At 47.5% G+C, this 26,027-nt stretch overlaps 1 protein-coding gene across 4 annotated transcripts; it reads right to left on the reverse strand.

Moving 5' to 3' along the window:
* Positions 1 to 534: 534 nt before the first annotated feature.
* CDC42EP3 (CDC42 effector protein 3) lies at positions 535 to 26,027 on the reverse strand. Of its 4 annotated transcripts, XM_082745673.1 has the most exons (3): positions 25,852 to 25,967; positions 5,804 to 5,926; positions 535 to 4,317 (listed from the first exon to the last, which is right to left on the reverse strand). In XM_082745673.1, the coding sequence occupies exon 3, from the start codon at positions 4,075 to 4,077 to the stop codon at positions 3,313 to 3,315; it is 765 nt and encodes a 254-aa protein (XP_082601799.1). In that variant the 5' UTR covers positions 4,078 to 4,317; positions 5,804 to 5,926; positions 25,852 to 25,967; the 3' UTR covers positions 535 to 3,312. The 4 variants fall into 4 exon arrangements, with proteins under 4 accessions (XP_082601799.1, XP_082601798.1, XP_082601796.1 ...); XM_082745672.1 differs by lacking the exon at positions 5,804 to 5,926 and having other exon boundaries at positions 25,852 to 26,027; XM_082745670.1 differs by lacking the exon at positions 5,804 to 5,926 and having other exon boundaries at positions 25,186 to 26,005.

The following is a 26,027-nucleotide window of genomic DNA, read 5'->3' on the forward strand; positions in this document are numbered from 1 at the left end:
TTGTTTTGGGTATTGTGACATTCTCAAGCCTTATACAGCCAAATAAACCAGAAGGTGACCTACCTGTCTGGGTCAATGCTAGCTTATCATTTAGCATCTGGAAACTTCTCTTATGTTGCTGGATCTGGTCGAAAAGTATGGGTGGTGACACAGGGGGGCAGCCAGTAACCTAATTCTGTATGTGGCTTATTGACTTGTCAAAAAAAAAAAAAAAAAGGGTGCCTGGGTAGCTCAGTGGGTTTAAGTCTCTGCCTTTTGGCTCAGGTCATGATCTCAGGGTCCTGGGATCCAGGCCTGCATTGGGCTCTCTGCTCAGTGGGTAGCCTGTTTCCCCCTCTCTCTCTGCCTGACTCTCTGCCTACTTGTGATCTCTGTCAAATAAATAAATGAAATCTTTAAAAAAAAAATTAAGTCGATCATTCATTTTAGTTTGGTAGACTCATTCTAAAGTCTGAGGACTTTATTAGAACTGCTAAATTAAGAAATAGGTTGGTAACAGTTTCCAAAAAAGAAACTCTTATTGGAGAGAAACCATCAAGTCAACTTGCTTTATTGTTTGTATGTTTCACAACAAAATGATTCAGTCTCACCAGGCTTCATATTAGGAGGAGCAAAGCCATCATGGAATGTATACTTTTCTTTTGTCTGTTTAAAAACATTTATCAAGTTAATGGATTCATGACTTTCTCCATTCCATGACTTCAAGCATTTTTGTGCAGAGACTTAAAAAACTTTAAGTATGAATAACATAATGGAGACCATGACTCTGGAGACCTGGGTTTCTGTTCAACCAGTTTAGTCTTCTGCATTTGTTGCCAGGGGCCTGACTCAATGAAATGTGTTAAGTTATGGCTTTGTATTTGGGAAGGGCTAAGTACCCTGATGTTTTGATTTTTTTTTAAGCAAATAATTTGAGGCAGAAGTAATAGAGCACGTCCTCTGTTAGGTCTCATCGCCCAAGGAAAAGATCACCTCTGAGAACCTTGCCTACAACACAGAGTCCCTATTTCACACAAATTGCATGGTGTCTTTTCTGGTTGTTGGGTTACAGGTGGCTCATCATTCTGAGTTTGCAAATAACGTGCATCTTGATACATGAGGTTTAAAGTGGGAGGATATTCACAGACTGAGAACATCAATTCAGCTCTCAGCAGGTGCTAAGTTCAAAGTGCCTTTTTGCAGAAAGCCACCACCAGCTCTGCACCTGCTCCTTGGAGAAAGAACCAGGTATTAGAAATGACTTAACAAAATCATAAGCAGGATGTGGCTCTGTTTCCTCTGTGACAGGGGCATGTTTGTGCCCTCTCAATTATAGCGAAGTTAATGAGAGCCTGTCTGTGAGAGGGGGCAGAGAAAGTGTAATATAGCTAAATACCAGCAAGGATGCATTATTACTTAGATTCTATCAAACAAACCCAAACAGAGGAAATACGCAAACATTACTGTTTCACCTAGTAGTTTATCTTTTCCTTGAGGTCATGCTGCAGATGAAGAGTAAAAGAATAAATGTGACCATGAGTAAAGATGAAGAGTGTTCAAAAGCTCTGGAACAGAAAAAGAATGCTAGAAAATTGTGGAATAGAAATGCAGCTGGGAAGTTAAGGCAGGTACTCTGTGCTCCAGGGAAACTGGTTTCCTCTTCTAGTTGGTGAGTTGTCTTGTGTGTCCCTGCTAAGTTCAGAGGTTGTTTCAGGCCATCAGATGTTAGAACTGCAACAACTCCAAACCAGGTGGTACAATCATTGACGTATTTGAGAGAGGAAGTCATTTCAGGGATATAGTTCTAGGAGAAATGAAAGTTATTATGTGCAAGTGTTGGACTTTGAAGGGACAAGAAGGGTGGTTGACAGCAGGGCAGGAACTGTGTACATTTCCTCTTCCTGTTTCCTTAACTGACATCCTCAGGCATCTCTCCTTATGGGGGGAGGATGTTCTCTACTGCCTTCTTTTTAGCCTCCTTAATCTTGTTTATATGACACCTGCAGCAAGGAAACATCTGTCCAACAGGGATGGGACTGGGGTTACAAGAGCTTGCTACAAAGTGTGTTAATGTAAGGTTAGGAGATTCACAGAAATGAGTCCTAAAAGGCTGGCCTAAGTGTTGACTTAAAAATTCTGATCTCACATGTTCATTTTTCCTAAAACTGAAGGGTCCTGTTTCTGGAATCTCAAACCTTTGGTCAAAAAATCAAAACTGTAGAGTGGATGAAAATTGCCTCTTATTTTAAAGGCTCACATACACTTTAGAGAAGCCATTTTTCTAGCCCTGTTATTACTATAAACAAGCAATTTCATTTTAACATTTACTCTTTATTGTGTCGCATGAAGTACCTACGTAATGCAAGTATGTACTGTACTAAAATACCTATATTTCCAAATAACATTATATGGTGTAGCCCACAGTCTCTGCAGAAGCATCATGAGTAACCTATGCCTTTAAACTTAACAATCCATTGCTGGATGCTGTGAAAAGTACGCTAACAGATGAAGAGAAAGAAATAAACCTAAGTATGAATACACTTTTCCAAACATATACATACGCAGCTTACAATGGAACCCCAATGGAAATAAGTCAAATGACAACATCTGATGTAGGAGCTATAAAATGTAGACTCTGCAATAAAAAGCCGAAGGCACATAAAAATATATTTTAACTTTAAAAATAACTTAGTTACAGTAATACTTCGCTTGTGTCTTACCAACATGTAGCTGACGGTCAAAATTGCGCGATATAGATATAATATATCGGATATATAAGAGCTACGAGAAAATCCCCCGAACCCATAGAGTTGTTCAAATGTGAAAACAGAGAACAGTTTTAACACTGAAGAATTCGCTATGATGAGCCCAAATAAGGTAATATAGAAAAGAGTCTAGAAAAAAAGGCTTAGGTATTAAATTTTGACTTCTTCTTGCTCAGAAAATGGAGTATTGTCAAGTTCTTTAACGTGACGTGTGCAGCCCTTCGTAGCTAGTGCCAATCCTGGCCGAGCCAGAGTTCTACGTTTCTGGAAACAAAAAAATGTGAGCTGAACATTAGCAATGCCTGCCGAAAACGGGTTCTGACTGACTCACTTCCTTTCTGCCAGGACGGGTTTTTGTTTGTTTGTTTGTTTGTTTTTGTTTTTGTTAATTGTTTTTGCAAACAGGGCATCACAGGTACAAAAAATATTTCGTAGGAACATGATTTTAGAAAACCCATCACACACAACTGCACACATAGCCAGTGAAGCTCTTCTCTTTGACTGTGGTTAGTTCAGTTTTTATTTTCTGATACCCTTTCCCCCAAAGGACAAGAGTCCATGGTGTCCATTACTTATTTTTATCCATGACATTCAGCACCTCATCCAAAAAGGAAGGCCCCAGATCGAGCTGCAGGGAGAGGAGGGAACCTGTGAGGTCAGAGAGGGACTCCTCTGACTTCGTCTTCTCCTTGACGAGCTGGCACGAGGCGGGATGATCAAACATGTCCTCGGCCGGCCAGTCAGAGTACTGTTCGGAGAGGCTGGAGGAGTGGCTGTCCCTGCCCTGGCTGGATTGTGATGCAGAGCCGCTGGAGCCCCATGAGACGTCTCCCTGGTGGCCTGTCCCATTCTCCAGCAGACCGCTCTTCTCTGGGGCCTTCTCCTCCACGACCGGCTCACAGCTGAGCCGGGGCAGCTTGGCCGGCCCAAAGGACTCCTGTTTGGAACTAAATGTCACCGGCGACAGCAAGGGCAACATGAGTGCCTGGGACCCTCCGATGGTCGGGAGGGAGATGGCATTTTTGAGCACCGGGGAGGGTGTGTCTGTGAACACGGAGTCGGAGGTGCTGTTGGCCCGCAGGAACTCGCTGTGCCCGGGGAAGGGGCCCAGGCGCGCTTTCTCCTGGTTCCCTGGGAGCAGCTCATAGTTCCCTTGCAGGAAGGAGATGTCACCGAAGACATCGTGCTGGCCCTCTTTGCCAATGTGAATGGTGTGGCGGAAGTCTCCGAGGGGAGGGCTGATCATATCGGGGGACAAGATGTCCCTCAGTTTAAATTTCTTGCCTTTCTTGTTATTGGCAGCTTTTAGGTAAATCGGTGTCTTGGCTGGCATTTTGGGATCTGAGAATGTCTACTTTGCAAAAGGGAAATGGGCCACTTTCTTCTGCGGATGCTGGGTTTCTGAAAATCCTTCCTGAGAGGATCTGTCACATCATTTTTTTTTTCTCAAGTAGCTTCCAGAAGTGGCTCTGGGATGAGCCGGGGTTTAAGAGGCCTTTCTGAGATTACAGCCAAGTGGGGTGTCCCAGAGAGCGAGATACATCATCCAATCCCTTCCACGGTGGGGAGAAACCTGGAAAAAGGAAACCAAAGCAGGTTTTAGTTAGTACGTTGCCCTTTGGGGTTCACCAGGGCCCGCCTTTTTCACCAGAGCCTGTGCATAATGGCAGGAACAGTTCTGTCAAGAGCCACACTTGATTTTGTCTTCTCTCTCTATCTTCGGGTTTTCTACTAAGGGTCCACTAACCACAGTCTTCTTTCAGGGGGAGAAAAGGAAAAAAAAAGAAAGAGATCGAAAAACCCCACACCTATGACATCAGCACTTTCCAAACATGGCTATGGACACAATTTTCTACATGTGTCTAAGATTTTAGATTTTTCCTCTGTTCTAAGTACTGCTGTCAGCACATGACCAGAGTGATTTCAGCTTCCGAGATACAAGCAGATTTGCTTTCAAATGTGTTTTCTCTTTTGTTTGGTGTTAACGCTAGCAAGACTGATCGTATTTTGTCGTTGAGCTCCATGTCTAAATAAAATTAATGCAATACAGCGAACAGTCCTATCAGCAAAGGGACTGGAAATATTTATTAAGTGACAGTGGTTATTAGAGGGAGCAAACTGCATTCTTACACATGAGAAAACAGGGATTCAGGAGTCAAAAAAAAAAAAAAATCACCCTTTCTCAGTCACCTACAGCCAGCTACAGCTGGGATCAGGTCACAGTGCAGAGAACTGGGCTGCCAAGGGTTTCAGGACCTGGGGCATTCTGAGATAGAAGGAAAAGATTCAAACGGCTTCTTTTCACAGAAAAAAGCCAGTGTGATCATCTATAACAGGCTGGGTCTTCCCTTGGGAATACTTTTGGAACATTTACTGATACAGCATGTATCCTCTCCCTGGGATGGGCAGAACCCCAAGGAAACCTCCGTGATGTGGCTCCTAGCATTAATGCCTTTGTGGACACAACCTGGGACTTGCTTCTAACCTAAAGAATATGGCAAAGGGGATGGAATGCTCCCCCCTTGGTTAGGTTATATTCATCTTAGCAGACTGAGAAAGTCTCCCTTCACTAGCCTTGAAAGGATAAGCTGCCATGGAGAGGGAGGGCCGACAGAGATGAATTTTGCCAACAACCTGAGGAAACCTGAAGTGGATTCTTTCCCCAGTTGAGCATCTGATGAGACCATAGCCCTGACAACTGGCTCACCGCCTGGTAAGACCCCGAAGCGAAGCCCTGCCTGGACTCCCAACCCACAGAAACTGTGGGACAATCACTAGAGAGTGATGTAAGCCACCAAGCTTGTGGTCACGCATTACCAACGTGGAAGGCTCACACCCCCTCCTTGCACACGCCCCTCAGCACAATCAGAAATGCTAAGCTCATCTTACAGAGGAGAAACGGTTCATCTCTTAAAAATAATCGAACTCTTCAGTCACATCAGCTGACATGGGGAAGCTAAAACCTTTCCCACTGTGAGAATTCCTGAAATGGCTCAGCTGAGACCCCTCCCATCGGGCTCCTCTCCCACGGGCAGTGGAACAAATAAATAAATAAATACTTGGAGGGCTGAGTCAGGTGGTGGCTTGAAGAGAGCCAGACACATTTGCTTTGTAGCAGCCAGAGGCCGTCTGTGTCCGCTGCGTACGTCTTTCCTTTCAGCGAGAGCTTCACATTCATTTCCCTGGCAGGTGGAAAGAACTGTGCCCTGGTACCCATGGGCAAGGGACCAACTAGCTCTGTTTGGGAACTGGCTTGCACCCAAGCTCAACAAGGCAGAGAACGATGAGCGGGAGAGGCCCACCATCCCTGCCTTTGTGTGCGGGGAGGCGGCCCCGGCAGCGCGAGGGGGTCTGAACCCGGAGTTCGCTAACCCAGCTGTCACCTGGGACCACACACTTGCCATCTCTCTTTCTCTTTAGTCCTGACGAAGGCCCTGGCTCCAACCAGCTCCCCGAAGTGCCACTTCCCATTTGAGGTTAGGGTCCCAAGGAAACACTGTGTCACTAACAGAGATGACTGCTACCGAAGAAGGGGACATGCGTGTTTAAGAAGCCAGGCTGGCGGGTCCAGATGTTCTCTGTTTTTCCTCGAATTTGAGTCTAGTGGCTGTCACAAATGTTACAAATCCAAAGCCTTGGATCCCAACCTCAGAACTTCCTGGTTAAGCATCTAACAGCCCGAGGCCCCGCCACCCCAGGTAGCTGGTATTGCCTCCCGGCGCCTCTGGGCACCGCACAGTGGATGACAGCTCGCAGGGGCTGCTGGGGACACCGAGCCCACAGAAGGTGGGAGGCCATCTGAAGGACAGCTGCCCACTGGAGTGGTGTCCTCAGCACACACACAGCCAGGAGGACAGCTGCCATGGAAAGATACAGTGTGTCCACCACAACGCAGGAGCAAGTGAGGGCCGTCCGTGGATTCAAGGTTATGCGAGGTCAGAAACCAAGGGAGCGTACTTTCTGCATACTTCAAACTATGCAGAAAAGTACCATGGGGATGCAGCCAGTGAATGGTTCTCTGCCCTGCTGACGGGACCCTGTGCCACTGCCCTGCCCCTGAACAAGGACTGGGTGAGCTGGGGAGAAGGGGAGAGGAAACACTTGACCCGGAAGGGGCTCAGGGCAGGAACGCACAGCTCTCCCTCCCCTCCTGGCCACGGCCACGACCACGGCCACGACCACCGCCATGGGTACCGCAAGCCTTTCATCAGAGCCTGGCTCAGCCTGGTCAAAGCTGGGTTTGGGGTCAGTGGCATGGACACAAAGGTGGGAAGGAAGCCACACAAAGAAAGGAAAGGGTTGGTGAGTGAAGGCCACATATGCAGCGGCCATTGAGAATGGAGGGGCAGAAGAGAGAAGATACTGTAAAAATCATTTTTCTTTCTATAAACATTTACATAGTGTTTATTGCCTGACAGGGATGTGCCTTCTAGGACTTGGCAAACAATAATTTGTACTGAATTTCTACTATGCGCTGGTGCTATGAGCTCCCAGATACATGGGAGTTTTTTGTTTTTTTAAGGAATTTTGGACAAAAATGTCAGTTTTACAACTTTAGATGAGTAGCGATTCACGATGTAAAGCTGGGGAAATGGAGCTCGCCCCCCGCTGCCCCGCCCGCCCATCTTACCTGTCCTTCTCCTCCACTCAGGGGCAACCATGCTCCATCCCACAGATCACAATCTAATAGTGAGCACGTCTTACACTGGCTGCTTCCTCCCCTCCTTTCTGGATATTCTGGGCTCCCGGGCTTCTCAGCCAATGTACATCACTGCCCCCTTTCCCTTCCTGGCCTGACTGTTTTTTCCGCATCTTCTCTGCCATTGCCAGTACAGGAAACTAACGGGCAGTTTCTTCAGTGGCAACAAAGTGGCTGGTCCTGGGCGGGGGCGGGGTAGGGGGGGTTATGCGCACACTCACTCCTGGGAACCACCAACCCTGAGTACTACTGCAAGCAGCCCTGTGTTCTGGGCACTGTTCCAAAAGAGTGGCTCCTACATATGAAACCATGAGGCTGCTGTTACCAGCCCCATTTTACAAATGAGGCACTAAAGGGCAGACGATGAGTCTTGAGTCCCTTTGCCAAGGCTACCTGGCTATAAGGCTCGACGCCAAGTGGCCAGGCTCGAGTTGAAGGTCCCGAGGCTGAACAAGCACACTTGCCAGGAGTTCAATCAGCTCCCCCGTGAGGAAGGGGGGCACTGCCACGCCTGTTCAAGATACAGATGTGTGATGACACACTGAACTGAGGTGGGGGGGTCAGGCCTTGCATACACCGATGGTGGGAGCCCCAACAGATGCTCCCCGGGTAGCAGCCAGTTTGGCAGCATCTGTCACAACTGCAAATCCCATACCTTGGACACCAGGATCCCACTTACAGAGATGTGCCGACTTACATATATGGGAAATAATTCATGTACAAGATTACCAACCCAGGAACTTACAACAGTCTGGAACTGGAAACAGCCTAACTGTCCACTGATGGAAGACTGGTTAAATTGAATTAAGGTGCATCTAATACAAATGTGTACTATACAGGCCTTAAAAAGGATGAAGCAGGTCTTTGTATGCTGATAGAGAAAGAGCTCAGAGATATCGGTCTCTGAAGTATACAGATCTACTTGTGCCAAAGTCCACAGCCCTCCTTGTCCTAGCTTGTAGGTCTATGAAGTCTCGCTGGAAACACATACAGGAAACTTGTAACGGCGCTGCCCACTGGGAGGAGTGGATGGAATACGACAGATGCAGGCAGGCGAGAAACTTCTCACTGTATATCCTTTTAGGGTTTGGGGGTTTTTGAAACATCTGACTGAATGAGCAATTAGCTATTTAAAAAACAAATAAATAGGGATGCCTGGGCGACTCAGTCAGTTAGGCGGCTGCCTTTGGCTCAGGTCAAGATCCCAGGGTCCTGGGATTGAGTCCCGCATTAGGCTCCTTGCTTGGTGGGGAGCCTGCTTCTCTCTCTGCCTCTGCCTGCTTGTGCGCGTGCTCTCTCTCTCTCTGACAAATAAACAAACAAACAAACAAACACTCAAAAAACCAAAATAGGCGGCTTAGGGCTCAGGCTGCAGCTTGGAGTAAATTTTATATAAAGGTCCCAGAAAAACCTACTGAATCTGACTCACAGGATTGTAACACAAACATTTTTGGGGCAACTGTGTTCAAAAGCTGAAACCTAGGGTGGCAGTGTGTGGGTGAGACCTCCCCCCTGCCCCCCCAAGAAAGGGGAGCTTGTCTCACCGGAGCGTGGCCAAGGGACAAAATCACCTCTTCCTGCGGGGACCAGGCAGTCACGATTAAGAGGCAGCAGCGGGACCTGGCAGAATGAAGATCTCCCAAGAGAAGGGTTTGTGGTCAGAAAGTAATGAGAAGAGGCAAGAGGCAAGAGACTTAAGGATGCAGCAAGTGTCCAGGTGGAAGGAAGCGCGGGCAGGAAGAGGCGCCGGGCTGGGGCAGAAGGCTCCCATCCAGACCGCGGCTAGTGACCCAGACGACGCTCTGCGATGGGATGGTCCTAAATGTCCAGCACAAAATCCTGTCCCTGCTCACCATTTTCACAAAAGGAGACCTGGGCTCCAGGAGGCCGCTGGCTTCTGACCGATGTGGCAGTGGACAGAGCAAGGATGAATCCAATCCCAGTGGGGGAGCCTGAGTCAGGCGGACACCTCTGCCCGGAAGGAAGGGGGCTTGCTTGCTGTAGGATGGGGTGGGAGGGAGGAAGGAGGGGCTCACAGGCCAGGTGTGAACTACTCTCCCACAACTGGTGAGCAGGCCCTGCAGGCCCTCCGGCGGTTCCACAGACCAGATGAAGAGAACTGCGGGCCTTTTTCTACCGGGCAGGACTACTGCGACCACTTGGTACAGAAACACCCACAGGATACTGCCCGCCTACACTGGGGGCTCCCCCAGCTCTCCAGCTTTCTTGCGTTGCCATCATTCCTCTACTCCCACTGTCTTCCTCAGGTCCAAAGACGGAAAGTCAGAAAGAAGGAAGGCAGGAAGGCAAGAAAGAAACAGGAAAACAGGAAGAAATCTTCCCATGTGTAGCCCTTCCTCAAAAACCTGCCTTTTGACCCTGAAATTGGAACTCTCCTGATTGCTAATCCCTTTCTCTGTGTTCTTGGATCACTTTCTTTCCCTCTTTCCCCCCTTCAATGATACTTGAGATAATACTCATCTGGGAAGTTAGATCCCTTAGAAAACAAAGGTCCCAGTCCCTGGGCACTGGAAGAGGACAGATTTGCCAACAAAAGGGGTCAACTCCCTGGCCAGTGGTTTGTCACCCTTCATCAAGGTGAGAGAGAACGTCCGGCAGATGTGGGGACCCAGAGTCCAGCTGCAAATGCACAGGCCCCGCTTACAGGAATTTATGAGACATCCAAGGGTTCCAGGATACAAAAGGACCCGAGGGGAAGTGACAGTTTTGATAAGAATGGCAGCGTGTTGGGCCGTCCTTCCGGCACGACGCTAACCCACTCCATTTTCTGGTGACAGAATGAAGCCCAAGTGACAGTGTTTGTTAGCGAGAGAAATCATCACAGCAGGAATAATTCAATGAAAAAAAAAAATCAAAAAACAAAAAACCCTGAAGCAGCCCTTTGATTCACTTCCTTACCATCCTTTTGGCAAATAGAATGATGCCAGAAAGACCAAAGCAGCGTAGTGGCCAGGAGCTGGAGAGAAACGGGATTCGTTAAGAAGTGACACACACAAAAAATCAGTTCCTGCATCACTTAAGAGTTGACTGGACTGGCAACTCATCTGAAAGAAAGAGGTTTAGATTTAAAAAACCCCATTTATGATAGGAATGTTTGGTTGGTCCACTAATTATTTTTAGAGTAACTCTCAGTGGACAGAGGATAAAAAAAGTTCTAACATCTTATGAAACAGGTTGCAATGTTAATTTGAAACACACATGCATAAAAACAGGAGCAGGTTGGGGGGCGGGTGGAGAAACCATCCCAAGGGACCTTCGGGCTTTTTCCTTTCTTCTACTTTCGGGAAGTGAGTGTGTGCGGACTTCCCCTTGCATGCCTCGCTGTCACATCCTTCAAGGACATCTTAGCTTCTGATCACTTTTCACTTCGCCTCCCCTCTTTAGCACCCAGACCCAGCACTGCCGCACCACCTGGGCCCCAAGCAGAAAAATGAAACGGGTCCTCCTTCAAGTCTGAACCATTAGCCCAGGGATGGATGAAGAACCTCTCTACTCCCAGCCATCTTTGGGGTAGTTCTCTCTGTCGCCAACAGGAAAATAACGCTACTGTGATAAGACCTGGAAAACTGTATTTGGCCCTAGATGTCACAATTTATTGGTTTTTAAAAATATTTATTTGAGAGAGAGAGAGAGAGAGCCGGGGGAGGGCCAGAGGAAGAGAGGGTCCCAGGCAGACTCTGAGTTAAGCGTGGTGCCCAGCACGGACTTGGAGCTCATGACTAAGATCATGACCTGAGCTGAAATCAAGAGGTGGAAGCTCAGCCGACTGAACCACCCAGGCGCCCCTGGACTCCACACTTCAGAAGGGATAAAGGTTACCTGAAACATGTTCCTACATGTTCTGTGGAGTCCCACAGAAAGACAAAGAACTTGGTCATGACATGTGAGAAGCTGAAGGAGGGGAGCAGCTGAACAAAAACTCAGACTGAGGGAAAACTAATCTTTAGGCATCTGAAGGATTCATTAAACTGTAATAGAAAAGGAATTAACTTGTCTTCTGAGGCCCTAGGATTACTGGGCAGAAGGTCCAAGCACCTAGATTTTGGCTTCTCTCAAAGATGGAGTGGGTGGCTGCCAGGTGTGTGACCGAGGTCTGAGGGACATTACAGGGAGCAGCCCTGATCCCAGGCCTCCTCCGTGGTGCATAGCAGGTCCCTGCTCATTCTGTCTCCCACCCAGGGACACTATCATTCATGGCCTCCTGTCACATCTGCCTGTGAAAACGCTCACAGACTTTACCTAGAAGACTTTCTACTTGAAGATGGCCATGTTTTTATTAACATAGGGATGACCAGCGGCTAGCTCAGAAATGCTCAGACGTTACCACAGCGTGAGCTCTCACGTGAGTCCTTCTGCGAACCTCTGTAGGAGGGCTTCTCTGCATCAAAAAATTTGAAATTCATGGGGGAAAAAATCATGGTGTTAGATGTTTCACACCGAACTTCAATCAAAATCCAATACAGGAAAAAAAAAAAAAAAACCAAACCAGAAGAATGCCCAATAAACATCATCCTGAAGGGATGCTTTTTGTATTTTTAGTCTATTTTACTCCACCCATGAGAAGATAAGAAGATGCCATTTCTATTTTGAGATTCTTATCCTCTCCTGTATCATCCAAGCTGAGCATGGCGTCGCTCTATGTGCCAAGACGGTGACACTCAGTGAGCTCTGCCCCTAGCCGCTTAGCCCTCAAGCCCATGAGCTCACAGCCAGACCAAGCCGACTCAATTTTATGGACCCACTCAAACAGTCTGACACAGCTCACCTTCGCTTATTTGTAAATGGATGTCTCATCTATGATTCAGCAACAGCTTGTATTTATTTTTCTTTTACGACCTGCTTTGTAGAAACCCACAAAATACCATATGGGAGACTCACTGCTAATTCGTGTACAAGCCTCACCTTTATAGGATCTCATTGTACTAGTTGAAAGGTTTTTTAGAGGCAAAATTGGAAGACGGCACCTCCACCTTGAAAAGTCTGCACTTTTGAAGATGGGCCATTAAACACCCTTTTTCCTTATTAAAATCGGTTATTGGGGAGGACTCAGTATGGACATCGATCCCCGGATGCTGGAGCAAGGCAGGAGGAGGACAGGTTCTCTCAAAATGCCTGACTCATGTTCCACAACTAGCTTTGCATGGGGCACGTTGTCAGGGCTAGAAGGACCAAAGCAGGCACTCTAGCTTAATGCCATTACCATGAACGGCTCGTGGAGCCCACCTGATCTGTGAAGCAGCAATGAAACTATCAATACAGAAAGAGAATTAGACCCCAAAGTTTAGGCCCCTTGATTACTCTTCTTCTCTGTTAGGGAGAAAGGACAGATAATGGGATCCTCCCCGTTATTCTCCCAACCTACCCTAGCCCTTGAAAATCATTCATTCTCACCAGATGGGCTGAAATATGGCTTCTCCACCTCATACCAGCACTAGTGATCTTTGGGAGCTGGCAGTGGCCATCCCATTCTCCATCTACTTTCAAGGCAGGCTTCCTTGTGTTATTTGTACGGAAATATCTATGCACAAATACTTGTTCAAAAATGAATGAACATGCTCTCAGACCAGGCAAACCAGGCTCTTCTATGGACACAAACTGGATCTTCTCTTTCCCTCCCACTACACAGAGTACACAGTGAACATCAAGTCAAGAAGTTTTTAAACCCGTAACCCCTACTACCCTTCCATCATGAGGGATGAGTTGGTTTGCTCCCCAAGTGCCAACCCCCAGTCCAAGTCTACAGGGGATCTGCAAGGAAGTGGCAAGATTGAAATGCCTGTTTCTCTAAGGAATTTACACTGGTGAACATGAATGACTAACATGTGAGTGTCTGCTATGGGCCAGGCGGGTACTGAATGTACCTGTTAGGAAACAATCTTAGATTAAGCCCATATCTCAGGTCAATCAGCCAAAGCCGTGGAGGAGCTAGGACTTCAGACACCACTGGACTCCAGAGTCTGTGCTCTTAATTGCTCCTGGTTGGCTAACAGGACAACTGGCACGCAAGTGACTTTAGGATGGAATGGCCACCGCAGATTACCTGCCTCCAGGTCTGACAGGACAAAGAAGCGATACACTATGATCTCAACATCAAAGGGAGGCAGAGATAGTACCTGCACCTTGACAGCAACCAAGAATGAATAAAATGGTCCTAGATACCAACCAAAAGAATTTTGTCAAAAGAAATTTGAGTTGATGTAAAAGAAAAGCCAAAAGATTAAAATTTTACAGTGACAAAAGCCCCCTGAGGCTTGAAGAGAAAAACAAACATCCTGTTCTAGAAAAGAGCGTTCAGCGCCGTTAATTCTTTTCCCAGAGGAAGCACGTGCACCGGGGGCGCACAACCACCACGCGGCTTTCACTGGGGACAATGGCTCCCTTCCTTCACTGGGGACACTTCACTTCCCTGCAACTTTCTGAAACTAAAAACCCTGTGTTCCTTATGTGGAATGTCGTCCTACCTTCTTACCATCAATCCCTACTCATAACATCCCTCAAGATCCGCTTTAGTCACTTCCTTCCCAGAGAAAATTCTCTAACTCACATCACGTAATCCAGGCTCGGTACTGCGCGGACAGGAGGCTTTCTGAGGACTCTTAAAGAGCCTATTATTTGTTATTTTTGTTTTCTGGTTTTGTGATTTTATGTCTGCTATCTTCAGATAGGTGTTAAGCTCAATAAAAACGAGGAAGGCAAAGGTGCTATGAGTAAGAGCTACTGTTGATAAAAATCTCCTCCTTACAATGGATTCTGACAGAACCTTCTCTGGGCAAGGATCACCAGAGGCCTTCATGTGTTACTGAATAAACCCTTTTAGTTTCCCCTCATCCATCCCTTAGACCCTGCGTCTGCCAATATAGTCCATGGGCCAAATCCAGACCTTGGCCTGTTTGTGTAAATAAAGTTTTTTTTTTTTTGAAGATTTTATTTATTTATTTGTCAGAGACAGAGGGAGAGAGAGCGAGCAAGCACAGGCAGATAGAGAGGCAGGCAGAGGCAGAGGGAGAGGCAGGCTCCCTGCCAAGCAAGGAGCCCGGTGTGGGACGCGATCCCAGGACCCTGGAATCATGACCTGAGCCGAAGGCAGCCGCTCACCCAACTGAGCCACCCAGGCGTCCCTGTGTAAATAAAGTTTTATTAGCACACATGTATGCCCATTCATTTATATGTTGTCTGTAGCTCAGTAGTTCTTCGCTGAGGGTGACTCCACACCCCCACCCAGGTGACATTTGGCAATATCCGGAGACATTTTTGATTCTCGTGACTGGGGGTGGTGGTGCTACTGGCATTTAGCAGGTGAGAACAGGGGAGATGCTAAACATTCTTCAATGCACAGGACAGCCCCCCCACAACAAGGTTCCACTTCTCAGTAGTGCTGGGGCTGGGAAACCCCTGGAGAGATGCTTTCACAGGACAAGGTCCAAGTTGAGTAGTCAGTGACAGGCTATGTGGCCCTCTAGGTCTAAACTATGAATTGGCCCCTTTACAGAAAAAGTTTGAGCCCCTGCCCCAGATACGGCATTTCCACAGGGCTGGACAGTTGCTGTCCAATCTCCAACCCTTAACAATCCCTCTGCAGTCACAACCGTGCACGTGGCTTCAACAATCCCCTCTTAATGGTAGCTTCCCAGTTAGAGTCTTTAGTTCATATATAACAAGTCTCATTAACTACCAAAGGTAGTTCTGTGGACCAAGGCCCATTGATGACAAGATGAGTAAAGAAATCAAGAGAGCTACCAGAAGCTCTTTGACATTGCTGTAACCATCAAGGACAGGATCAGTGATTTTTCTCCTTGGATAGGCTATTGACAAGTTTGGAGCTGGGTGTGGGCCCAAGATACTCGTTGTGCACACTAGTATCAGTAGCTAGAAATTACAAAACCAACACAAACAAAACACAGCTCCTTCGCAGACAGCACTGGACTTTTCGCCCCTGGTCTTTTTAGACTTCACTTGGCTTCCCCAGACCCCCCACAGGGGCACTTCCTGTTCAACTTACTCCACGAATGTGCCATCTTTCCTCCTGCTTCCCTAGCACAAAACACTTTCCCCTCGGTAAATGGCAGGAAGGCACCCAAATCCAAAGCCCAGCTGTCCTCCCCAACTTCTTTCCCTGCCTCATTCTCCACTTCAAGGCCCACTGAGGTCTCCCCTCACCAACCCCAGGGCCTCAGCCTTTTCTAGGCCTCCAGACCGCTCTCCTGCAAATGGCCTTTGTCACCTCACCTGTCTTCCCGCCTCCAGCCTCATCTCCTTGAGTGAGCCAGCCTCAGTGCCCAAGTGACCTTGTCACTCTCCGTCTTCGATGGCCAGCCCACCCTTACAGCCTGGACAGAAAACAACTCGTGTGAGGCCCGCTTTAGCAGTCAGGGTCCTGCCCAGCCTTGCAGCCGGTGTTTCCTGCCAGGTCCCCCAAGGCCTCTCAAACCAAGCCTCTACCATACCTACTTGATACCTCAAACCCATCAGCCAGCACACTTTGCTGCTATTACTACTGGGTCTCCCACTAGGCTACCTGCTTCTGGGGAGACACAACTAGATTTAATTCATAGTTGGCACTGAACAAATGTTTGTTGAATGAATAAACAATGAGAAAGTTTGAAAGAGACTGCCTTGACTTCCTCCTTCCCCGCCCATCCTGTTGAAAATCCAAGATGAAATCTTTATAGGACTCCTATGGGGGAGAAAAAAAAAATCACTTAACAACAGAATTGTGGCCTCTTGTGGCAAAGGCTTTCTTCCCTTTATCCATGTGTAAGACATTTTAGCCTTTCTCTATCCACGCAGGGTAAGAATCTTAGAGGCTATCAATGCAAGCTCCAGTAATTCTATAGGCTCTTACAGATCTTCGGGATTAAGGCAGAGAATATTTGTCATCATGCTATTTGAAAGGGAAAGAGCTTCTATCCTTGACTACAATGTACAAATAGCATCTCAGAGAGACAGGCAAGACTCAAGAATAAATTGACAATACATTCCCCTGAATGCAGATTCGCTAGTTATATTTAAGCCAGTCTTAAAGAATGAGGCCCTGGAGAAACAAAGACCTTGCTCTCCTGACCTTTCCTTTCAAAACGAAATGGGTTAAGGGGAAATTTGGATTATCTAGCCCAAGAGGTACAAAGAAACCTCAAGAGACTATAATGGACGTTCTACAGAAAAGGGTTACTTTGAAGAGCAATGTGGGACGAGCACAGAGCAGGTACTTAAGAAAAACACCTACTGAATGAATGAAGATATTGGCAAACACAACAGCAGAGAGAGTTCTCACTGTGGTTCTAGGCCTTAGGGGAGAAGGCACCTGGGCTAACCCTTGGAGCCAGGCTTATAGGTTCCTTGTAGAACTCCAGACACACGTGGGGGCCAGTTGCCTTCTGTGTAAATGGAGATCATTACCACAACCCTGCTTCTCTTAAAGGTGTTTATAAGAGCTGAGTGCTGTGCAGACACCCAGCATCATCTTTATATAGAAGGAAAGACCAGAACATCTACTAGATTCAACATGAAGGAGGGGAAGCATTCTATTACCAAAACAATGACCTTCATTTCTTCTCTGAATGTTTTCTTAAAGCAGTCATCAATAAAATGGTTTGTGTCCATCCTGTGAACAGTCTCTACAACTAGAAGGAATTCCCACCTCCAGCTGGCTCAGAGGATAATTCCTTCCTCTGACCTGGGGCGAGATTATCTTCCCCTATAAATGGAAATGGACAAGCATCCTTTCTCTCCACGTATAATTCTCCCAGCCTTGAGAACCAATGGGACTTCTTGGAGTTGGGCAAATTACAATCAACGGTTACTGGTCACAAAAGAAAAACGTAAGGGCCTCTAGTTATTTTCTTTAAAGATGTGGTAAGCTGTCAGGCGAGAGGGAATCTGTATGGTCCCAAGGACAGAACTAGGCATGTGATGAAAGTTCATGGCGAGGCCAGGTGGGGCTGTGTCTCAAGAAGAAATCTAAAACAACTTGAGTTAATCAGCCTGAAGAAAGGGAGAGGCTTTCCCGCTGAGTCCTCCCAAGTCCGGATTCCAGAGGGGAGGGGATGAAGGAAGCATTTGTGCCTGGGGAAGTTAGAGTAGACATCCTCTAAGCCACGCTCCTAACTTAAAGGAGCAGTCCCTGGCAAGTGTCTGCAAGCTACAGACATGCAGAGATGATATAATCACAGATTTGTGTGTAAGATTTATCTGTCCTTAATATGGCGAAGGACTTTATGACCGTGTTCTTCACACCGTGTTCCCTGGAATGCTTAGAGCTCAAGGAAGGCACCTCTGGGTCACTGGTGACGGGAAGGGAGACTGAGAAAAGTAGGGCCAACTTCCCTACCCATTTTTTCCCCCTCTTGCACTAAAAAAAAATTCTAAAATCTGTTAATAGACTGGGTTTATATTAAGATTTTCTTTCTTTGCTTTGGCTAGAAAAATAAAGTTTGAAAGAGAACTGGGCCAAGAAAAAGGACTCGTTTTCTGTCACTCAACTCTTAGAGCCTTGGTTTTATCTTGTCAGAATGAGAGACAAAGGCCGAAGAAAGGACCCTTCCATCTGTGAAATGTTAGGGTCTGGGATTCTACGTCTGCAGAAACACCTAGTTTTCAGGGAATTTGAAGGAAAAAATAGAGTATTTTTTAATGAAGTTAAGAGCATCCTTAGAATCAAAATACTGCTTACCAGCTTCTAAAATGTTCATCATCTTTTCCCATCTTTCCTGGTACCAAATTAAGGGTACAAAGTAATGCCAGTAATTTTCTTTGGGAGCCTCAGTTTGCTCATCTGCAGAGTGGGGACAGTAGCCATGTCTTCTTAGGCAGAGATAACACATGTCACATGCTTGATGAAGTTCTGTTAGGCAATGAGCTGACAAATCAGTGGAAGAAGCAAGGATTACTAATCATTCCAAGAAACCAGAGCTGTGTAAGGAAGAGGCCAGGCCAGAAGTTCACTGTTTAGATTTTTCTCCAACCTTATTTCTTTAAGATATTGGGACCTAGCCACGTGCATAAACTGATTGTTTTAAATTGTGTGAACCCCCCCACCCCCCGGGGGTGTTCTGGTCCCAAGCATAATTCCTCATTCTGAGAAAAAACTGGAGTTGGGAAGAAGTCAGTCACCAATTCCCTTACCCCACTGCCCGGGGGACAGGTTGGCAGTGCTCTACCCCATCTGCCCCCTCAGGGCAGCTCGCAGATGGGACAGAACAAAACCCACCCACGAACAGAAACTTAAACTAAATTTACAGGAAGCCAAAAAAAAATCAACATCATCACAGAAGACATTTCACTCTGAAGCCATCTGAGGGCAAGAAAACCACTTGGCAGTTTGGTGCTGTGATAGGCACACGGTGGGCCATGTGGCTGCAGCCGATGGGCTCACTGAGAGCTCACCTGGCATCATCCAGCTCCTGGTTAGTCACTCACATCCACCATCTGCTACCTAGCCGAGAAGTAAGTTCTGGGGCTGGCTTGCTTCTTGCAGCACCTTGTGTGACCCTTACCACCAGGACCAAAGGACCAGTGCTGCCTCCCTTCGAACGTGCGTGTGTCGCCTGGGAAAGAGTATGAGGAAACGTTATGAGGCCAGGATCTGAGTAAGCTGCTAAGTGAACGTGACTTCGGCCTGACAACACTGAGAAGACTGAGCCAGAGGCAGAGTAATGTCACAGGCCGGGGTTATGCTATCTACTTTTCCACTAGGTTTTGTTGTAAAAAAACAGAAAGAAAAGAAAAGAAAAGAAAAGAAAAGAAAAGAAAAGAAAAGAAAAGAAAAGAAAACAAAAGAAAAGAAAAGAAAAGGAAAGGAAAGGAAAGGAAAGGAAAAGAAAAGAAAAGAAAAAAGAAAAGAAAAGAAAGAAAACGGATATAAATAAGGTTTTTCCCCTTTTGAGGAGCCAGGAGTCTAGCTAGGTCACCATGAGGGGCAATAAATGATCATTTAAATGCAGGAAGTGTTACCAAGTAGAAGACACTGTGGAAATGCCTCCAATACAAGGGGGAGAAAGAGTCAGAGAAAGACAGCAGCCTAGAGCCAGAAAAGAGCCTGGAAAGCATCCATCTGCTTCCCCTGCCCCCCCAACCTTCCCCTTCCACAGCTTCACAGAGGCAGGGGCAGAGCCTGCCCAGAGAAGACCTGAGCTTTGCCTTGTGACACAGCTGGCCAGTCGAGCCCCATCTCCTGCTGTGTTAAAATCAGTGTTATGTGTCTGAACTGACCCTTGGCAAAAAAAAAAAAGTCAAGAAAGTTAAAATAAACAAATAAATAAAAAGGGAAAGAAATCAAATACATTCTGAAATGGCAAAGCCACGTTAAACCAAAAATGCCTCGTTTAAAAATGTGTGCAGCCTAAATGATTAGAATGAATTTGAACAGAACAGGTCTTTTTCAACTAAACACACAGTGATTTATCGCTGGCATGATGTGTCCACAAATACGACCTTCAAGTTGTCACCAGAACATGACAGATTCCCGAGTGTGTAAGCTGTCTAAATAGAGGCCTGGCTTTGAAGTTCTCTGCCTTGCACGCTGGCTCGGGGTGCCTCACTGCAGATCTGCCCTGCTCTGTTTTTAACCCAGGGGTTTACATTATTAGCGGGACCAGAGCTATGCTGATTGGCGTGTGCTCTGGGCTCACTGGAGTCTACAGCTAGAGGTGCTGTAGCATCAAACAGCTCATCGAAAGAGACAGACCTTGAGGTCTGTTACACTGGATCAGGGCTAAGACCGGACCCTGCTGTCTCCCAGAGTGTGTTTCCTGCCAGACTAGCCCTGCCAACTGCTCTGTGGGCTAATGATCTGAGACTCTGGACACCATCTCCCTGTGGAGATTCACTGAACACAGTGACAGAGTAAATGCTCTGCAAAGTCCTGCAGAAAGGGACCTTCATCAGGCTACTTCCCCAAAGAATCCTTTCCTGATGCTATTCCTCTCTCAGGGTCCACGGTAGGTGGTGGTGTCCTAGCTAACTGCAGATGTGTTATCACTGCAACATAGCTTAACAAAGAACCAAAGGCTAGAAGGCAAATAATAACTTTTTCAAATATGCAAACAAAGCCCAAATTACTGAAAATCAGCTTTTTTAAATTTCAAACTTGAAACTCGAGGATTCTACTATTAATCCATGACTTGGGCGAGCAACAAGCATTCCACAAATACTAATTCAGAAGTCACCAGCTTCCAAATCCATCCGTTTGCTTGGCTCTTCAGAAACAGAGAACTTTTAAAATATCAATATTGCAATTCATATTATTAAACTGTGGTTTCATTTTAAAAATGGCTTTTCCACCAGGGGTACTGTCGAACTCAGCCCATCATCATGAGACACTGGTGAACTTGGCATTGAAGAAATGTATCAAGGCCAAGGAAGGCATTTTTTTTTTTTTAAAGGAAAGAAATGTACCCAACTATTGCTGTAAAACTACTTGGCTACTTATATTATTTATTCTGGTTTGTGGGGTGCTGTTTCTTTTCATAACCTTTAAAAGGGTGGGGCAGGAGAAGGACAGATTCCAAATGGAGGCGGAAAGCTGGAAGGCTACTGCTCCTAGTTTTGAGGCAACCGGAGTTATTTCGAGCCATGCTTTCCAGAACCCCGACTTGGGTCCAAGCAGCCCAGCTCCCCGCCCCCGCTAATCACATTCCCACAAGTCCCAGGCAGCGGAGGCCAGGCCAGCCCCCTGCGGGTTATCCAGGCCACCTCTGGTAGGTTCCCCAGGCCCCCTTCCTCTATCTGTCTCAGCAGACACTTATCTGGCAGGGCCCAGGGCCTGTGTAGAACTTGGAACTGTTAATGAGGCCCGACTTCCTCCAAGGACAGAACCTTCCTGCCCGGCTTACTGGTGGCTCCTGCCTCTTGCGTAGCTCCTCCCAAGGCAGTGTCGTTATGAAACATGTATTAAAGGTCCACTGGGTGCCAGGGGATTGAAGGGCCAGGCACTGTCAGTGTGGTCACCGGCCTGAAGGACGGGACCGTCCACTTTGCTCATGGGACACTGGGACCTCGGCCTCTCAGAACATCAGGGCAACCATGCGGCTCACCCTCACCCCCGCTTATCCTGGGCTCGCTTCTGGATGTTCCAAGCTTTTCTTTCCCCTTTTTGCTTTTGGGTCCACGAGGCACATCTCTTCATTGATGGCATAAATCAGATGCTCAGGTTCACTCTGGCCCTTTGAGGCTGGATCCACTGCAGGAGAAGACTGGTGCCACAGCTGGGACACTAAACTATCTTCGAAAATGAAATCATTCACGTGGTTTTCCCTAAGGCTGGCAGGGACTGCCATCTTCCTTTGAATATGGAGTACTATGAAAGGAGTTCTCTCGGCCAGAAGCCCCAAACCCTCACAGGAGTCAGATTTCACAGCCTCCCTGCCCCTCCTCCCCAGGGGTGGGGGTGTGGTATTTAGTACAAGGTCAACTAGACCTGAATTCAAACCTGATTCTGCTACTTACTCAGCTGTGTGACCTTGGCCAAGTTACTAAACCTTTCTGAGGCTGTGTTCTCATCCGGAAAACAAGAAGAATACTGTCTACCTCAAAGAGTAGTTACGGATATTAAACAAGAGAGCCAGCCTTAAAGACCTAAGAAAAAAACTAAAAGCAACAATGAAAGCATCAATCTTTCCCTGCGCTTACTCTGGACTGGGCACTGTTCTGAGTGCATTACTTTTTTTTTTTTTTTTTTTTTGACTCATTTCATTCTCAAAGTTAATATTATTATCCCTATTTCATAACTGCTAAGCTGAGGTATGCAGGCTAAGTAATTTGCTCAAAGTCACATAGGTATTAAGTGCCAGAGCCAGGCTCTGAGCCCTGGGGAGCCTGACTCAGAGAGGCTTTTTAGCCTTAGGGTTTTCCCCCCATTTCCTTACCCTCAAGAGGTATGACATTCATGCAGGGTTAGCCTCTCCTGCATGCCAAGTAAATTATATAGGCATATTTAGATTTTTTCCTTTTAGTGTAATTTTGGGCAAGTATAAAACAGTTCTGTCCTCAGCTTTCACATCTGTAGCACAGCATGCTTGCTAGAAATAACCAGGTTAAATGGAAGTAAAGGGCTGAAAAGATTGCTTGGCATTCAGGACAGGCTCCACGTAGGAAGTACCTTTCTCACCCAAAGTCCTGAACAGCGTGATGTATTAGCAGAATTCTGGGGCTGCAGTCTTTCGAAAAGGAGATTTTGGATCCGGCTGAATCTACTAGGCTCCAGTGACCATCCTTGTTCTCTGGCAAACATACTGCACTTAAAAATTGACTGAGGTGCTTATTCAATCAATGAATAATCAGGTACACAGGATACTGGTTAAAAAGAATTAGGCCAGGCCAAAACGAAATCAGACCAAAAATAAGAACTTTAATAATTAAAAAGAAAACATTAGAGCAGTCTTTCTGGAGGGTCTCTTCAGGTTATGAATTGTACTTCACCACTGGATAAATGTGATGGCTGCTGGGCACAGAGCTTGGGAAAAAATTATGGCCTGGTAAAAATTTTCGGGTGATATGGTTTAAAACAACGTTATCCCCAGTGCTGTTGAATACCATGAATTCTAGAAGCAAAAAAAGGGCAGCTTTTATGAGCATGTTGGACATAAAACAAAACACCATGCTAAAAGGAAAGCTGGACAGCAGAAAGACAAACCAGCACATGCGAGCACTCCTGCGGTAAATTTTAGGGTTTTGTATTTACTCTTCTTGCACATTTTACATTTACAGTGGAAAGCAAAAAAAGAAAAAAGAAAGAAAAGAAAAGAAAAAGTGCAACACTCATTACTTTAGCTGTCTTTATATGTTACATTAGAAACAGATAGAAAACAGAATTTCCTTGCTCAGATTTGGAGGGAAGGGGGAGCTCATCTGATTTCATGTCTGTAGCTGCTGCCACAGCCACAGCTCCATGTTCCAATCATGGAATCCATAATGTAAATCTCTTGCAGATGATACCACTAGAAAACAGAAACTGCCATGGATCCAGAAACCCTTCCAAATTTCTGTAAAGTTCTTATCTGCGAGCCCAGAGGTTGGTACTCAGTGTTGCAATTGAGTGAGGTCCCCTTAGGAAATCGACATTCTTTGGGAGACTTAATGAAGAACTTTCCACCATTCCTCTACTATACAAATACAGGCAATCCCTGATTCCACCCGTGACAATGCTGAACATTTCACAACCGCCCCAACTTATCTCCTGAGTGTTTAGATCCATTCTGAAAAGGGTGTGTGTCACACACAGAGGGGTCTAGGTGATTCTTTAACTGCCAATCGGAGCTCAGACAAATTACAGGTGGTGTCAATGAGAAGACCTCTAGAACTAACTGTTCAGGAAAAAAGAGAAGCTGCTGGTTGTGAGATGCAAGATCTTTTCTAAGAACGTTTGAGGAGTCTTTTAAATGGCCTTCGAGATACCCCTGGGGCATGATCACAGCTTCAGGGAGCCTTTTGTCTCCCGGAGACGTGAAGGGGAAAGTCTCCAAGACTGGCCGGCCCTGCTATTCAAATAGGGACATCTGCTGCACTCCTAATTTCTTGTTCTAAAAGGCAGCACCCCCAAGAAACTCTTGAATATTGTGAGGCCTAAAAGTTGGGGGTGGGGAGAAAAATCTTTGTCTACCTAACACATTCATCAATTCCCTCCTCCTTCCCAGCACCTCCTTCCCCAGAACCCCCAACACCCTCAGTAAATAGAACCAGTGCCTCCCCCAAATACACCAGAGCTGGAAAGATTCATGTTGCAATACCCTCCTGGCATTCCTATTCCCGCCTTCATTTTAATTCACTTTTTTTTTTTTTAACAAAATGTAATTACTTGACTGTCAGCCTGGGCTGCACTCTGGGGCTTTTACTCTTTTCAACACAGCTGCGCTCCTGGCTTTGATGCTGCTGTCCACGCAGCTTGTCCCAGCCACAGCCTGGCTCTTGGTAATTCAACATTCAAGTGCATATTTATTTTTAAACTGACCTCTCCTAGACTGTACAGTATAAAGGAGGTCCTGCCAAAAAATATGCTACTTTCTATTTATAAGATGAAACACATGCCTCCCAAAGTCGAGAGGGGGATGGAGTACAATAATTCATAACGAAAAAAATGACTGACTGCCCAGATCCATTCGTCCTCACATGTCTGATACTCTTCTGTGTCAAGGCAGTTTCAAGGAGAAAAAAAAAAAAAAAAAAAAAATCTTGAAAACGCTTCAGCTGTTCAGAAACCACCGTCAAAAAAAAAAAATAAAATAAAATAAAAAAAAATTATAAACTGCCAGACCTGCAGGTTGGAGCTCCAGCCACAATGCTCGCTGTCAAGGCAGGAGAGGGCACCCGGGGGGTAGTGCCACCGCAGATCTGCACGGTGCACCCATGTGTGGCCCCAGTGCCAGCCTACGATGGGAGGGGAGCGGTAGCCATGTGCGGTTTGTTCTCAGATGGAAAAATGCAATACGCGCCCAGAATGGCTGTCAATAGCTTGGAGGGTGCAGCGGAGGCGTGCAGCCCCACCCTGAAAAGTGGTGGGCACAAATGGTGGAGCTCTGCGTCCCGGTCGTGCCACCCGAACCCCTCCCGGTTTGCTTTTTGGCCCCCTTTGGTCCTTTGGACACCAGCTGGGAAGGCGATGCTCTCGGTATCCCCGCTCCTTGTGCGTTTCCAAGCCTAGCACCCCGCGCACGCCGGAAGCGGCCACGACCGCGGATCGGACAGACTCACAGGCAAAGAGGAAGGAGCCCTGGGCAGGCAGCGACTCACCAGCCACCCCGACGATCCCAGCCGCTGCCCCAGGGCGGGACGCCCCGCACGGACGCCTCCCGAGGGCACACGCAGTCCCGGCCCGTTACCCGCCGATCCAGCCCACTCGGCCCGCGCGGCACCTCACAGCACTGTCCTCTCCGAGTCGGCGTGAAGGCGCCCGAGGCCGCGGGTCTCTAGGCTCTGCCGACGCTCCAAGCCCGCCGCTGGGCTCCTAGACCGCTCGGACCACCGCCGCGAGGGAAGGTGCGAGCCAACTGAGCGCGGGGCGACGGGACGCTGAGCCTGAACCTGTGAAGGGCGGGGCTGCGGGGCGGGGCCGGCGGCGCAGGGGGCGGACCGGGGCGGGCCGCAGGACGCGCGCGGCCCCCAAGACCCACCCCGCCGCGGTACCTGCGCCTGGGCCGGGCGGAGGAGGGGGCGGTCAGCCGCTGCAGCGCCTGCGGGCCCCCGGAGTACAATGGGCACCCATTGTTACCGCCCTGGCGTCACCTTGAGGGATGCGGCTACGCTCCGAGCGGCAGCGTTCAGCTCCCTCGGCACAAAGAGAGGTCGCGGGAGAAGCTCGGTTCAAAGAGGGACCCCGGGGTGCTAGCACCTGGGTGCCCGAGGACAAAGGAATTCCGCCCTCACCCTGGACACCTGCACTAAACCTCTTGTGCCCACCTCTCCTGGTCCCAACAAGCCGATCTTGCCCGGCGCGTCTCGGGCGCCGCGCGCGGGTGACTCTCAAGGAAGGGAGGGCCACCTGACCGCGCCGACCCTGCCCGGCCCCCGGGTGCCCCAGCCACTCGTGGCCCCCGCTCGGGGGAAAGGTCGTGTTTTGTCAGTTTCCAGCTTGT

Source organism: Mustela nivalis, assembly GCF_964662115.1.
Source record: "Mustela nivalis genome assembly, chromosome: 8".
In the NCBI taxonomy this organism is placed as follows: domain Eukaryota; kingdom Metazoa; phylum Chordata; class Mammalia; order Carnivora; family Mustelidae; genus Mustela; species Mustela nivalis.

Excerpts from the sequence above, each read along its gene's own strand:
- CDC42EP3 (XM_082745672.1), bottom strand. The coding sequence starts at position 4,077 with ATGCCAGCCAAGACACCGATTTACCTAAAAGCTGCCAATAACAAGAAA.